The sequence below is a fragment of the Penicillium verrucosum genome (genome assembly GCF_028828655.1).
Source record: "Penicillium verrucosum strain IBT 35672 chromosome Unknown utg000002l_segment0_segment0, whole genome shotgun sequence".
NCBI lineage: Eukaryota > Fungi > Ascomycota > Eurotiomycetes > Eurotiales > Aspergillaceae > Penicillium > Penicillium verrucosum.
In genome coordinates, this window is record NW_026643211.1 from 5109249 (window position 1) to 5124805 (window position 15557).

General features: G+C 51.0%; 4 protein-coding genes across 4 annotated transcripts; 1 reads left to right on the plus strand and 3 right to left on the minus strand.

Annotated features, from left to right (window-relative positions):
- Positions 1–164: 164 nt before the first annotated feature.
- On the minus strand, positions 165–3943 carry N7516_007537 (aminophospholipid-translocating P4-type ATPase NEO1; the record flags this gene model as incomplete). Its single annotated transcript, XM_057220257.1, has 2 exons — positions 165–3290; positions 3440–3943. 2 exons carry the CDS (start codon positions 3941–3943, stop codon positions 165–167), a joined length of 3630 nt encoding a protein of 1209 aa, XP_057074348.1.
- A 1591-nt stretch (positions 3944–5534) lies between these two features.
- On the plus strand, positions 5535–11678 carry sec16 (COPII coat assembly protein SEC16; the record flags this gene model as incomplete). The annotated part of the gene is made up of 2 exons (XM_057220258.1): positions 5535–11046; positions 11104–11678. 2 exons carry the CDS (start codon positions 5535–5537, stop codon positions 11676–11678), a joined length of 6087 nt encoding a protein of 2028 aa, XP_057074349.1.
- Positions 11679–12265: 587 nt separating this feature from the next.
- N7516_007539 (checkpoint protein HUS1 family protein) lies at positions 12266–13631 on the minus strand (the record flags this gene model as incomplete). The annotated part of the gene is made up of 5 exons (XM_057220259.1): positions 12266–12292; positions 12359–12435; positions 12513–13365; positions 13446–13543; positions 13589–13631. 5 exons carry the CDS (start codon positions 13629–13631, stop codon positions 12266–12268), a joined length of 1098 nt encoding a protein of 365 aa, XP_057074350.1.
- Positions 13632–13844: 213 nt separating this feature from the next.
- hxkB (putative hexokinase) lies at positions 13845–15386 on the minus strand (the record flags this gene model as incomplete). Its single annotated transcript, XM_057220260.1, has 3 exons — positions 13845–14687; positions 14734–15144; positions 15213–15386. The coding sequence occupies 3 exons, from the start codon at positions 15384–15386 to the stop codon at positions 13845–13847; spliced, it is 1428 nt and encodes a 475-aa protein (XP_057074351.1).
- Positions 15387–15557: the final 171 nt, after the last annotated feature.

Here is a 15557-nt window from a genome sequence, read left to right on the forward strand (position 1 = left end):
AGCGCGATGCTAGATGCGCTCAACAAGACAACATGTCTAACATTTAATATACAGAGAGCCACATGATGTTAGATCGGTGGTAGTTAGGGACGAAAGAAGATGGAGATGAAGAATCTAAGCGAGAGAATAACTATTATACACCGAAGTCATGACAAGCACTTACTCTATCCACGGACCTTTCGGTAACTTGGCGGGTGCCACGACTGTTTGATCATTTTGCCAGCCCAGACCGGAACCAGAGACACAGCTAGCACAGCGAAAACTCGCCACAGCCAGTCAAGGGTGATCACATAACTGAGGTCGAAGTACTCGCTCAGGAAGGGGACACTAGCAGCGTACGCAAGCAGCGTACCGATCAGACAGAAAATCATGACCGAGTGCCAGGTTGTAATTGCAATGGCGACCATTCCAAGCTCGTTGAGTACGAGGGCCGTGAAGGAAAGACTAATCAGGCGCGGCCCTGTGATGGTACCCAACAATATCTGAGAAAGGCCCTCGATCACTGCACCCTGGTAGACAGAAATGAGAACCCAACCAAAAAACGAGCGGTAGCTTAGACTCTTCCCTGTCTTGAGCTCTTTGTAAAGCTCTGGGTAGAGATTAGCGAGACGCTCATCCACATCCCGATCAAAGGCAAGAGAGAAGACCGGCGCGTTGGTGTAGACAGTTGCATAGCCAACCATGAGCCAGTTGATGAACAAGCCCTTGGGATCGAAGTGGCTGGCGATGCTGTACATAGTCTGGCAAACACTGATGATCAACCCACGGTGCATGATGAACTGTGCTAGTTTAGCAGACCGCTTGTACGAGTTGCGGCCGTGCCAGACTAGAAGTTTGGTGATATGGTGGAACTGCGTGATACTGAAATCAGCGGCCAAGGATGCTTGGCGGCCTTCCTTGCCCACGATACCAATTCCGACATCGGCTGCTTGAATCATCGAGACATCGTTGCCGCCATCTCCGATACAACACACGCGTTTCTTTGTGTGTTGGCGAATCAATTCCGCAATCTCAGCTTTCTGGGTGGGGGAGCATCGGCATGCGATCACGGCGGGCAGTAGCACGGCGACAGAGACGAAAGCTGCTTTGAATTGGCCGAGCATGAGGTTCAAGGACTCACCATCAATCAGCAGGCAGCAGTCAGTCTTGTTGCGCAAGAAGTCAAGAGCTTCTTGGGCAGTCGACTTGTCTGTGATTTTGGTGACTGTGTGAATGTACTGGCCCCGGGAGACCAATTTGGCAGAAATAGCGACACAACGCGCTGTCTCCACTTTGTCACCCGTCAGCATCCAGATCTTAACACCAGCATTGCGTAACAGCTCGAGAGAGGATTTGACGTCGCGCTGCAGCCGATCTTCCACACCGGTCACACCGGAAAGCTCTAAATCCCGTTCAAGGTATTCGCTCACAACCTTCGCCATGCCCGCATCTCGCCCTTGGAAAGATAGTGACGCTTGTTTGTACTTAGTAGAGAAGTCCTGATATTGCTCGGCGGAGATTCGTTTGCGCCCAACAACGAGAGTTCGCAACCCTTCCCGAGCCATGTTCGTAGTCTCCTCGTCGAGCCAGTCATTCGCTGCAACAATAGTCGTCATGACAGTGTCTGCACCCTTCTGGTAGAACCAAATCTCACTGTCGTCTTTGCCGGATTCAAGCATGTTTTCGTCGTGCTCGAATTGGACGATAATCCCCATTCGCTTGGAGTCGGATGTGAATGGGAAGATGTCGAGAATTCGAGCCCGGACCACAACCTGCTTGGAATCGGTGGATTCTAAGACGATACTTTGTCGGTCTCGATATGCTAGTTTTAATCCGACTTCTTCGGTATATCGAATAATGGCAATTTCATCAGGCGACGACGCTTGATAGCTTGTCACCTTCCGGCCGTCTTCCTCCTCCGTGGTCGGTGTGACGTTATGGCAGAGAGCAAGTGCTAAGATAATATCCCGGACGCGAGAACCAATCTCTCTTCTGGTTCGCGGCGCTGTGGCATGGCCAGCTTGGGTTCCAAAGACAGTTGAAGGAGTGGTCAAGGTATTGCCCGAAAAAGCAAAAGCTTGACGAATAAATGAGGCGACTTCGTCCATTGCCTCATTGGCGTATGATACAGTGCCAACGTGGATCTTTTTGAGCTCCATCTCATTTTGGGTCAACGTTCCCGTCTTATCTGAAAGCAAATATTCGATCCTTCCCAGATCCTCTGGAATTGTACTGGTGCGGACGACGGTTCCTGGAATGTCTTTGTCCCGTTCGATGAACCGCCCGTATACCGACTTGGCCATGTCTAGATTGACTCGAAGACTCATGGGAATGATCGTGGAGAAGAGAATGAGATATATCATGATCGCAACGTACCATTTCTTGTCGTTTGTTGGTTCGAATCTTTGCAACCCGACGAGGATGAACGAGAGAGTAAATGTGAGAGCGCAGAGAATTTTGGTGAGGTTGTTGATTTCGAGTTCTAACAGGCCGATCTTCGACCGGGAAGCGGAAGTCGAAAGTGAAGCCCGGGTTTGAGATCCTGTATAGATGATGACGGCGTAGGTGATGGTATTAGACGCAAGAACAGTGTTGGCCCAGGCAGTATTGTCGATTGTCAAGGGAGCTGATTGATTTTCCACCGGCCCAGGCGTTCCTTCGTTTTTTGGAGGCCCAGATGACTTGCCAACATGAGCATCGTAGAATCCAGTGGGCGGTCCCAGCCCGATAGTCCCCACGAATTCGTTGACTCTCTTATCAGGAGGGCTAGCTGTGATTTGTAGTCGATTTAAATCGCTCAGAGGGAGCGGTTGAGACAGGATGGAGGGCAGACGAAGCTTCCAGTCAGTTTCGCCATCCAATTGATCGGTCCGGATGAAAGTATCACCTGCAGGTGAATTTTTATCATCTTCACCACTCTTCGATGCGGTATTGGCTGTGGGTTCGAACGATCCTCGACCTTGTTCGAGCAAGTCGGAAGACGCCCCAGGAACGGGTTCTTCCGTTAATGAATGACGAGGAGTGCCGGAGTCATTTGAGATACTCTTCAGAATCACCACATCGGCAGGAAGGCGTTGGTTTTTGCGGACTTTGAGCACATCACCAACCTTCAAGTCTCGCGATTTTTTGGTGATCTCCGTCGCGTTGGACCTTCCTAGTGCTACAGTGCAGTATTCTTCCGCGTTGGCTTCGGCATCTCGTCGCCGACGACCAATATCATCAAGTGCCTCTTTACCCAATGATATTGAAACAACAAAGGCTAAAGGGGCAATGTAGGACGACATATAACCAATTCGTAGCACCGGGATGACCTGTGATAAAGCCACAAAGAGGAAGTAGATGTTGAAAAAAAAGAGAATTCGTTGTAAAGGGTTCTCGGTAAGAAGCTCCAGGGTGTGTATTTTGCATTCGAGACCACATTGGCTGGATACTTAGCAGCCTGGTACTGCCCGACAAGTACCTCACGGGGAGGCTGGTTCTCAGAGTCGTTGTTATTTGATCCAAATCGGATTGATACACCTTGTAGGAAGGCGGGAGTCTTGAATCCTGGGAAGCGCAGGCGGCTGCCTTTCTTGGGAGGCTCATCGTTGAAATCGCGAGTCGAGGCCCTGCGATCCAGGAGAGGCGCATCATCATCTTCCAAGTTCCGAGAGCTTGCATGTGAGTCCCGCAAGCCTTGTTCCCCCTCGCCCCCTAAAAGCGCATCTGCATCATCCTCCGAGTCTGCACGTCCAGATGCACTGCGTCTCCACCGACTTGCCGCTCCGACACGTAAGTTGCGCAGCGCGATACCCGGCCCGTAGCTTCTTTTGCGGCCGGTATAGTCCCGAGACTCACGAGGCTGTTCAGGCGATGTCGTGTTGGGATCTAGCTCTTCTAGATCCAAGTCGTCGTCCGAGTCCGAGTAGGCGTCTGGCGCATCGGGATGGTCTTGGGGGTGTAAGTAGTCGGATGAGGAAGGCATTATGGGGAAGCTGGTGTGGTTCAAGTCAAATAAATTGCTGGTTTTTTGAAAGGTGGTGCTTTTGGGCCGTGCATCAAAGGAAGGTTCATCTCAAGTATACGCTGTCATGTGTGGTGGTGGTATTGGTCAAATCGCATGTGCAGCATAATGATGAAAGAATGGAGGGATGCTACCAGAGTCAAAAAGGAAACTAAAAGCTTCTTGGTATAAAATGCAGTCAAAGCCACGATCATCAAAAATTGAGAAATATATAGAACGGAGAACTGTCTTGAAACTCATTCAAGGACGGTCGATGACTGCCTGTTGGGCCACGCAATCACATGAGTGCATAACTCACCCCGGGGCCCCGGGGCGACAAATAGCTGACATAATGCAGCACTTTTAAGGTTAAACATAAAACGGCCGGACTATCTGTTACTCCGAATTACGGGCTTGGGTTTTTCCTATTCGGGACCTGCCATCTACCTACAACATAACTAGTTAGTTAGGTAGTTATGTATATGCCTAGTCCTCATTCTAGAGCAAATATTCACCATAAGCCCTCTCGTAGGTACCCATGCTGCAAATTTCCCTCATTAACAACGCTAGCGCTTAAGCTTAACAAATCAGATGCACGCGAAGGTCAGAGGCTGTTTTTTATATATATCCATGGCTACTTCTAAATGGTGCCACCTACCTATAAAGATGAGGCTAACCTCCTTTTTAAACTAGCGTATCCTCTAAACATACATGCAACGCTTTATTTGGTACCATTGTATATATAGTTTTTCCCTTGTCTTTTATAGTACTTTTTAAAGTATTTTAATACTTACTATTGTGTTCGTTTTATCCTTCTTCTTAAAACGAAAAACTGGTTTAACAAGATAGAATTACTATAGAGTACACCCTTGTAAAGGAAGTATTACATGAATACTATTGTAAAGTATCAGTCGAATGCACTTGGAGAATGCATAGTTATACATAGTTAAAGACTGCTGGTTAACACCCCACGTTCTGCCGTTCTGCCGGTTGAATATCCACTAACAAAAACTAAGGGGTAATGGGCGGTATCGTTAATTAGGAAGGCGGTAGCAGAAAGGGAGTTAACTCTTTTGCAGAGTCACCGTACTTGTAAAGTGAGAGTTGAATCTAAATTACAATAGTTACATATGTATCCAACAAGAAAGTTATACCTAACTAGCAGATTTAGTCGCCCTTAGAGGCCGGGTAAGCAGTGTTGAACGCGTAGGTGCACTACCTGTGGAACAAACCTGAGAAGCAATCCGATGACTCAGCGTCTTAGGTTGCCCAGGTGGCTCCTCGGGATAATCATAGGCGGAGATCGCTGTCGCATTATTCCAGGACAAACTGCTTGGTTTCTTTTGCCATCAGCTGATGCATTCATGCCCGATTTATTTCTTTGAGTTTTTTTTGGCTCTGTTTTATATCTAACATCGTTTAATGGATTCCTAAGTTGACGCCTTCGACCCCCCTCATTTTTCTTTACGATTGTTGATCTCCTGAGGTGTCATTGGAGACGTGTCAGGTTGGTCCCTCCGGGCTGCGCTCCCCATCTCCAGTTACGTTGGCAAGCGAGAAGAACTTTGCACATATGGCGCACCAAGCGACCGAAAATGATTCAGAGTCATGGAATCCGGCATCACGCCCCGAGAAGATTAACTCTCCTGTTACGATGAGCTCGGTGCTCCAGGGTGGATTGTCGGATCCGACTGCGGCGGATGAGCCAAAGGACAAGTCCCTAGAGGATATAATATCTCCACAGAGTGAGGACTTCTCTGCGTGGGATATGCCCGACGAGATACACACGAATCAGCCTCAATACGCAAGCTTGGACGTGCTAGCGAACAATGCATCGCCAGTGGTGGACCAGGACGCGTGCCTAGACACTGATTCCGTCAATAAGACCATTCAAACCCCCGACGAGACCATTGAAGTGGCTCACCCAACTATCGCGCCATCTACTCAGAATACAGATGCCGTCCTAAACCCGACCCCGCCAGAAACTCAGCCCGCGCAGCCAGTTGAGACCGAAACACCCTCAGTCCAATCTAGTGCGGAAGTTAGCAATAGTTTCCCCATCAATATAGACGCGCCACCCTCGGTTCAAACCGAAACCTTTGATAATGCCATTCCCACTGTCGCACCCGAACAAGAAACCACACCGGATTCGACAACTGCGAGAGAGACTACACTTTCAAGAGAGGAGCGAACCACGGCACCCGAACCTTCGTTGGATACCTTTAAGCATGAATATACCACTCAGTCTACCCCCACCGAAGAACTGTTTCCAAAAGCAAACGAGGGAAATGCCGATTCTGAGGACCCGTGGGCCACCTTTGAGAAGGACCTCAGCAATATGTTGCCCTCCACCGAAGAGGGTACCCCGCTTAGCAAAAATTCGAATACTATCCCTGAGTTTGCCTCGAACTCTACTCCAATCCAGGATAGCGATGAGCTGAAGTTTGCCGAAGAAGCTGTACGTCCATCGCAAGAGGACACATCACTTACGGTTGTGACATTTGATGAAGAGAGTACTGATGTCTTCAACTCCACTAAACAGGCCATCTCTCCGACCGAAAATGAGCAACTTGATATTGTGTCTCGCTCGACGAATGTTGAATCTGAGAATACGGATTCTCCAGCTCCTACGGTGGAAGCCTTTGCACTGACCAACGAGGTCCATCCAGATCCGGCCGCAGCGGAAGTGGACGCAACCACTACCACTCAGGAGCAACCTTTCTGGACAAACGAGCTGAGCGGTGAAATCGACTCCAATGAGGGCGACTTCTTTAATCACCTCAACAGCCAGACAAAGCCTATCTTTGCGCCGCCAGAAGCGGATTCCAGGTTCGAGGAGGGGGTCCCGTTGTTAGATGAGTCTACACCGGGTTCGCCTGAACACCTAGTGCAAGCAGAGAAATCTATCGACAGCGTTTTTTCCAACTATGAAGATGATGCAGATGGCTTCTTCAGCTCGGCTCTAAAGTCAGGGACTAAGGACGACGATGAGGACTTCTTCGGCTCTCTCTCAAAGGAAGAGGCTGAGGAGCAGCCCGTCGCTCATCTCGCCCGGAAGAGCACGTCTCAGGTATTGGAGTCGGCTGGCTTTGCTCTTGACTCCCCGGTCAGTGACGCTTCGGCTGCAGCGCAGTTTGATGATGCCCTGAAGGCTGCGTCGTTGGAGCCCCAACCAACCGCCGATCCCTCCGAGGAAGAGCTAGCAGCGCGGTGGGAAGCTGAGCTAGGTGATTCACCAGATGATGATCTGGCGGCTCGCTGGGAGGCGGCATTGGACGATGACGATATACTCCTGGAGACTGAAGCCTCTCAGTCTGTCTCTGCACAGGAGCACATCCATCAAACTCCTGCCGAGCCTACGAACAATGATATGTCGGCTGGCTTGAACAGTCCGTTCCAGAACCCTCAGGCCTTGTCCCAGCCAAGACCTGTTCCTAACATATACACACCCCACCAACCGTCCACTGGTGATCTATTGCAGGGTGTTCCTATCCCAGGCACTGCACCGCCAGCCACCGGAGCCATGTCATCATATTTCTCACAACCAACCCAGAACCCTGTGGCAACCAGGGGAGAGAGCTTTGCTGAGCGGTCAAAACAGGGTTACAAATCTCCCTACGACCTTCCAGAGGATATCTCACGACCCCGAAAGCCGGTCGTGACCCACAAGCCCGTTCCCCCAACAGTGACTAGTATGCCCCCACCTCCTCCCCCAGGTGTTTCTGGTGTACCGATTCCGGCTACATCTGGCTTCCCCACTCCGGCAGCTCTCCCGTCAGCTGTGTCCGCTCCCCCTGCACCGAAGAATTTCTACGAGGAACTTCCTCTGGTGACACCAAGGTCTAGGCCTGCCAGCTCTGGCCGGTACACCCCTAATCCGCAGGTGGCGCCAACGATGACCGGGCCGTCTCTTCCTCCTCCCCAAGTTCAATATGCCCCTGCCGCACCACCCGCTTCGCAGCCTATCGCGCTCCCAATCCAACCCACACTTCAGCCGCCTGAACAGTTGGATCCGTATGCCAGCCTAGCATCGAGTGCCCCGGCCGGACCTCCTGCCGTTGCAAGGTATTCTCCCCAACCTCCTGGCTTGCAAGCACCCCCAAAGCCACCTTCGTTGCCGAGATATTCTCCTGCGCCCCCGACTACCTCTTCCGCTCGCAATCGTTATGCCTCACAGCCACTTAATGTTCCTGGCCAAAATTTGCCTTTCCAGCCACGGACGTCAAGTCCGCTTGCACACCACGAGAAGGTTTCGTACCAGCCTGATCAATTTCACAAGCCACCATCTCTCGAGCCTGCGATCAATCTATCTCCGCCGCGCGGGCAAGGGGCTGGCTTTGGTCCAATCCCACCTACTGCCCCGCAATATCTCAATGGTTCTGCCAGCCTACCCCGGAGAGAAAGTGCGGGATCACCTGTACAGCAATCTCCGCCTCAAAGTCGCTACGCCCCTCAGGAATATCTCAATGAATTCGCCCAGCGTCTCGCGCCGGCCCCGGAACACGCTCCTCCTGCTCCCGCTGCTCCCGCGACGAATGTGTACATGTCCCCACCACCTAGCGATATCCAGATCGGTCCACTTCGCAGGTCCCAGACCCAGTCACCTGCACGGGACTTGACGAGCCCCCGTTCCTACGGACAGAACGTTGATACCCTCCAACGGCCGGCTTCGGTGCAAGCTTCAGGCTCGCCGACTAAAATCGTTAATCCGTATGCCCCTCTGCAGGCTGCTTCTCAAACCCGCACTCCAACGCAGCATCTTGAATTCATCGCTCCAAATGATGGACAGGAACGTGACCCCCTGGAGCGATGGAAGGGTGCGCCGATCTTCAAATTCGGGTTCGGTGGATCCGTCGTATCTTGTTTCCCTAAGCACATTCCTCGCTACTCCGCTGGTCAAGTGGCGCCAATGATTCAACCCACTCTTGGTGAACCGAGAATCTCCCAGCTGAGCGAATGGCTGCCCTCCGCTGACAGTATTGTCCAGCACCCTGGGCCCCTCAAGGCAAAGTCAAAGAAGAAGGAATTAATTGCTTGGCTTTCTAGCAAGATTGCGGCCTTTGAACATTCGGATCTTCCAAGCTATAAACAGGTTCAGTCCGATACGCACAAACACCAGGAGGAGAAAGCTCTTCTCTGGAAGGTTGTCAAGCTTCTTGTGGAGAATGACGGTAATCTGGAGAGTTCGCCTGAAATTCAAAAGTCTCTCCGCCAGATCATCTTCCCCAATCTACCCAACCCCGACGCAGACGGATCATACACCAGCAGCATAGCCTCTTCGGGAGGGTTTGCTCCTACAGAAATGTCCTCGCAGCCTGATGCCGTTGATGCACGGTGGTTGGAGGAGCTTCGCCTACACTTGATCTGTGGCGATCGGGAGAAGGCTATCTGGAGTGCTGTCGATCGACGTCTTTGGGGACATGCGATGATCATCTCATCCACCATGGACAGGTCGATTTCGAAGCAGGTTGCGCAGGAGTTTGTCCGCCGCGAGGTCAGGTCCAAATCCGCAAACACCGATTCACTTGCAGCCCTGTACGAGATCTTCGCTGGCAATATTGAAGAAAGTATTGACGAGCTTGTTCCTCCGTCTGCCCGAGCAGGTCTGCAACTTATTAGCAAGGCTGATGGCCAGGGCTGTACCAAGAATGCCCTCGAGGGTTTAGACAAGTGGAGGGAGACCTTGGGACTAGTTTTGAGTAACCGAAGTTCTGAAGATCACCAGGCCCTGTTCTCCCTCGGTCACCTGCTTACTTCCTATGGACGGACAGAGGCGGCTCATGTTTGTTACATCTTCTCGCGTGCTGCGGTTTTCGGTGGCCCCGACGACACAAAGGCCAACATCACTCTCCTTGGTGCTGACCATCAGCGTTGCCCTTCTTCCTTGATGGATGAGGATGCTATCTTGCTGACTGAGGCCTATGAGTATGCTACGTCTGTCCTCGGCAACTGTCCAACAGCCCATCTGCCACATCTCTTGGCTTTCAAGATCTTGAATGCCAGGTGCCTCGTAGACCAGGGTCGCAATTTAGAGGCGCAAGGCTATTGCGATGCAGTGGCAGCGGCATTGAAAGCAACCACTCGTCCCTCGCCGTACTATCACCAGCACCTCTTTGCGGAAGTTGAAGAGCTGTGTGCTCGTCTGCGCCAGACAACTAGCGATAGTGGCTCTTGGATCTCGAGGCCAAGCATGGAGAAGGTCTCGGGGTCTATGTGGGCTCGTTTCAATAGCTTCGTGGTGGGTGATGATAGTGATGCTGCATCGACTGGATCCGGCAAGGGCGGCGAGCATGCGGAATTTGGTCCTTTTGCAAACGTGGCTGGCACCCCAACAATTAGCCGCTCACCTTCTGTTTCCGACATCTACGGTTCTTACCCTGGAGCAGGAGCAGGAGCGCAGCCTATTCCCACCAGCGGCGCATCCAAGTATCACCCCTCCAGCCAATATGCGCCAAATGCCTCGCCTGAGCAGTTCAAGGGGCGATCTTCGATGGATTCTCAGAGATCTGCTTCCTACTTCCCACCCTTTGGACAACGTCGAAGTTCACAAGAACTCTCGCCCTCGATTGATCAACAGATGTCCTATGGAGCTCCAGTGTATGGGTCGCCAAACGCGGGTGGGTATCAAGCAACACCGCCCCAGTCCTCTTACGTTCCTCTTGCTCCGGTAGAAGAAGCTATGTCGCCCACTGAAGCACCTCCAGCTGCACAACCCATGGTGAATGGCCTCTTTTACCAGCCTCCGGGACAGGCTGCCACATCCAGCGAATCCCCCTATTACCAAGGCCCTCCTGGTATGCCGGCTGATATACCTGACTCAGAGTCACCCTACGCACCTCCCGTTGCCAGCTCCTCTTACGAACCGGTTTCCTACAAACCAGTTTCCTACGAGCCGGTTGCAGCCGGTGTAGACATGGGCTATGTTGCCCAGGAGGAGGATCTGCCACATACCGCAGAGCAGCCAAGGAAGCAGTCGATCATGGATGACGACGATCATGATCTTGCTGCCCGGGCAGCGGCTATCCAAAAAGCGGAGAATGACCGCAAAGCGAATGAAGCGTTCGCGAAAGCCGCCGAGGAAGATGGTATGTATAAAGAACGCTTATCGCTTAACTCACTTGCTAATCCGATTTCTCCTATAGCTAAGAAAGATGCCCAAAAATCTGGCAAGAAGGGTTGGTTTGGTGGTTGGTTCGGCGGAGCCAAGAAGGAGGAAAACAACACCGGTGGCGGTCCCATTAGAGCCAAACTTGGCGAAGAGAGCTCCTTCTACTACGACAAGGATCTGAAGAAATGGGTCAACAAGAAAGATCCCGGTAGTAGCGCACCCGTCCATGCCACCCCGCCCCCTCCTCGAGGATCCGCTCCCCCCAGTCGGACTGCGAGCTCGGGCAGTATGCCACCAAACGGTGCGCCTCCAATGCCTCCAATGCCCCCAATGTCGGCCTCTGGCAGTCGGCCTCAGTCTTCCTCAACCGCCGCCCCGCCTTTCTTGTCCACCAGCCCAGGCTTATCTGGTCTTGCGCCTCGCTCCGTTTCCACGGGAGCGGCTATGCCAACACCGCCCGGTAGTTCCAGCGGCCCGCCGCCGCGGCCTTCTTCGTCCTTGACTCATGCTAGCTCAATCGACGATTTGATCGGCGCGCCTCAAGCGCGAAAGGGCAACACGGTTCGTGGCAAGAAGAAGGGCCGTTACGTTGACGTGATGGCTCAATAATCATCGTGCTTTACCTGAATAGCAGATGATAACTATAGTGCTCATTAGTCTCCCGACTAACCAGTGCTATAATGTCCTTTTCTTTTGTTTCATTATGTTTGTTTTATTGTTATGTCTTTTATTTGTTATCACCTGATTTCTTTGATGAAGCGCATCCCCTACCCCCTACCCCCTACCCTTCGATAATACAACCCCATGTTACTAGATTTGTCATTGCCCCAGCATCCTGCATGTGTCTTGTTTCTTGCCCCGGCAGACACGCCATCTCTCTGCATTCTCGCTCACTGAACATCATCCGATGCCTTGCTTTTTGCACATAGCTTGATCTTTGGTGTTCTTTGACGTGACCTCATCCATGGAGTCAAGGGCTTGTACTCCTGGCATTATGTATATCACCCTCCTCCCCTTGGTGTTCTATTCTGACCTGACATTTTGTTGCTCGCTGGAACTTTCTGGATCTGGAGGTTTCTTCTTGCATGGCTTTTGACATGCACCTGTTTTAATAACGATATCTAATAATTCATTCCGACCTTTGGACACCTGAACTTTTGGAAGATGGATATCGTAGCTCAAATTTCACCACATCATCATGTGGTGAATGAATTGATATAATACTGAAATATGACAGTTAGAAGGCTTGGTTGTTGCATGAATGCATTCTTGGGACAATGTCAACTCACCGTTAAACAAGATTCTTCGCCATCCCGATTACCTGGCAGATAAACGTAAAGAACCAATGCCATTTCATTGACGAAGCCTAACCATAGCAAATGAGGAACCGAGTCAGCACTAGCACCATCGAGCGGCAATTCCAAGGATCATCGGTCAACTTACAGGCAACAACTTTGGGACTGAGCCTCCCAATACTGAGCACCCGGCTCCAATCCTTTCCATCAATTCGCACCTTAGCCCAACCAGACTCAAATCCCTCACTCGCCTGCCGCTTCCGATTAAGCTCGCTTGGAAGCTGGCTCATCTGCTCCTGGGTCATCTGCGCAGGGTCCAATGGTGGGTTCACGAGATCAGACCAAACACTCGCGATACGTAGCTCATCTGTAGCAATAGCCAGCCGTAGCGAGCCATGCATATTGGCAGATAATTCCAACTTGGGAGACGAGTTGGTGGACAGTGCTGTGGCAGCTGTGTTAGCGCCCGACCCACTGAAAGAAACAGAGTGCATCCCCGGCGCTTCGGCCGCCATAACACCCGGCTGTCGGCTTTTGCTATCTGTAGATGCGAGTTTCGTGAAGCGATCGGATATGCTCTTTAACTGCGCCAGATTAGGTAGGATAATGTGCACTTCGGGGTCTGGGCAATGCGGCTCGTGTAGGCCTTCGACTGCTGACTCGTGGAGGATCTTGATCGGGACTTCTTGCGTGATCCATGTCTGGCGTTCGCGTGGTCCTCGATCGCCTGTCGTGTCGGTTGGAACTTCTGGGTTTGTGTCGTCGCCAAAGCCATCTGCGTCATTATTGGTGGCCAAGGCCATGTTTCCCTCTGTCCATTCTGACGCGAGGACTGTTAGTGCCAAGAGAGGGGTTTTGTCTTTTTTAGTTAGGCGGAGTTGTGAATGTGTTGAGCCCCAGGCGGAGCGCAGGGCTCGATTTAGGACGCTGATGTTGACTTCGATGTTGACGGCACCGGAATTGGACTCTAGCTCGTAGGTTGTGTCATCGAAAATAGCTCCCTAGGAAATGGTTAATTTATAGATCATATGATTGATAGGTTTTATATTATTATGCATACGACTGGTATTGATGCCCATACTTGTGTGCCTTGGTCGGGTATGATAGTAAAGCGGATGACCTCGTACTCCAGGCGCATCCAGCATACCTTGCCCAGCGACGACAGTGACGCAGTGAGCTCTGATTTAGTTAGCATGAATCCTTTGTTTTATCGATTGGTCTTACTGGAGAAAGTCCTGCTGTCTCTTAATTGTGTTCGGAAGCGCATTGTGCGAGTTGATGATGATGGAGGAAGGATGATCGACCTCAACTAAGGTGCTTATCGCTATCGCTATCGCTATCGCTATCGCTATCGCTATCGCTATCGCTATCGCTATCGCTATCGCTATCGCTATCGTCGCCGCTCGAGAGATCACATCTACGACTCTCGCTCTTCTCACAACTTTGGAACAGCTTGATGACATTTAATTGACATTCAATTTTACATCTCCATGTTACAATCTTTTAGCTCACTTGGGTCAAGGGTCAAACTCGCAACCAAAGCTGCTCCTACTCCAGACCCATCCTCGGCTTCGTTTAGAGCAATCAAGTCCAATCTGCCTGATTCCCAATCAAAAATATCACGAAGACCCTGGTTTGCCCGTTCCTTCAACATACTATATTTACTGAACACCGAACCATCAACCCCAACGTGACATTGATGGATCCCTTTCTTCTTGCAGATGGCGGCAATCCCACACGCGTAGAGACGCGCTGCACGCATCGCGATCAGGCCAATAAGATGACGAGACGCCTTCAGTTCGTCTAACGAGGGTTCCAGATTGAGGCTCCCTTTGAACACCTCTCTCATTTCGGTCAGACTTTGTGACATGTCCATCTCGGCAGCAGACAGAAACGATGTCTCCAATGAGTTCACGACACGAAGACGCGAGACATCTTGGCCCTTGAACAGTATGCCCTCCTCATGCATTTTCAGCATCACCAGGCGCAGCATCTCTCCTATGTACAAACCAGACACCATTTTCTCATAGATCTGCTTGCCTGGATTGGCAGATTCCTCGTCGATCTGGCGATCAAATGGAGTCACGGGCAGCACCTTACGCTCGTTATCAAAGGAGCCGTACTCCGTGTTGATGATTACAGTTGCATCTTCGGGCAGTCCTGAATTACGCAACTTGGGGATCAACCGACATTCTTCCATATACGCTGCATTACAGCCAGTGCTAAAAATGCTGCCAATCTTTACCCGCGGATCCCGGTAACGTGATGCGACAAGGGTCCCCGCTGTGTCATTGATGAGGGCAACCAGTTTCACTGGGGCGTTCTAATTTGGTCAGCTCCGACTCTCTTGGTATTAAGTATGGGATTACCCTTTTTGCAAGTTCCTCTTCCAGTTGAGGTACTACATCATGTCCTACCACTCCGGAAACATTGAAGTTTTTGGTCCAGCGCTGCAGAACGCCACTGCGGATGGACTTTTGCTCCACTGGGAACGAGAATGTGAACGCCATTGGTAGTGGGTTTGAAGCACTGATATCACTCTCACTTTCAGTGAGGAACGACTCGATTCGGTCCGCAATAAAACTCCACAGGCCTTCTTTTGTGGTTGTCTTGACTTCCCCCGGAAGCTTGTATTTCCTCTGGCGTTGCTCGAAGTCTCTCTTGCCGGCGGAAAGACAGACCTCACATACACGGAGATTGGTTCCTCCCAGGTCAACTGTGAGAATGCGTCCTTTTTCCTGGCCTGTTGGGTATCTCATGATCCATGTGACGTTCATAGGCTTCAATCCATACCACCATTCCCGTTAGCATCTACTTTTCATATCGCCTTGGGTCCATTGGTACTGACAATAGATCCACCCTCAACGGTAAGACCTTTCTCCAGCTCCCGAGTAAAGTGATCTGTGATTGCCTTCAATTTGGGTGGCTCAAGCAAGAACCAATCCTCATATTTCTTGAGTTCTGTAGTGATTTCTTCTGGAAGACCTTCCAGAAGTTCTGGGCGATAGCGAACCCCTTGCATGATGATCGACAAACTTGGTAGAAGATATTTTTTTTGTAGTTCTGCTGTTCTGCAATTCTGAAGAGTCTCGGGGATATTCCCGGGGCCCTATAGCTCAACGCCATCATGACCACATAGTGATAGTAGAAATTGATCCAATGGGTTAATTTGTTTTAATTTTATGATATCAGT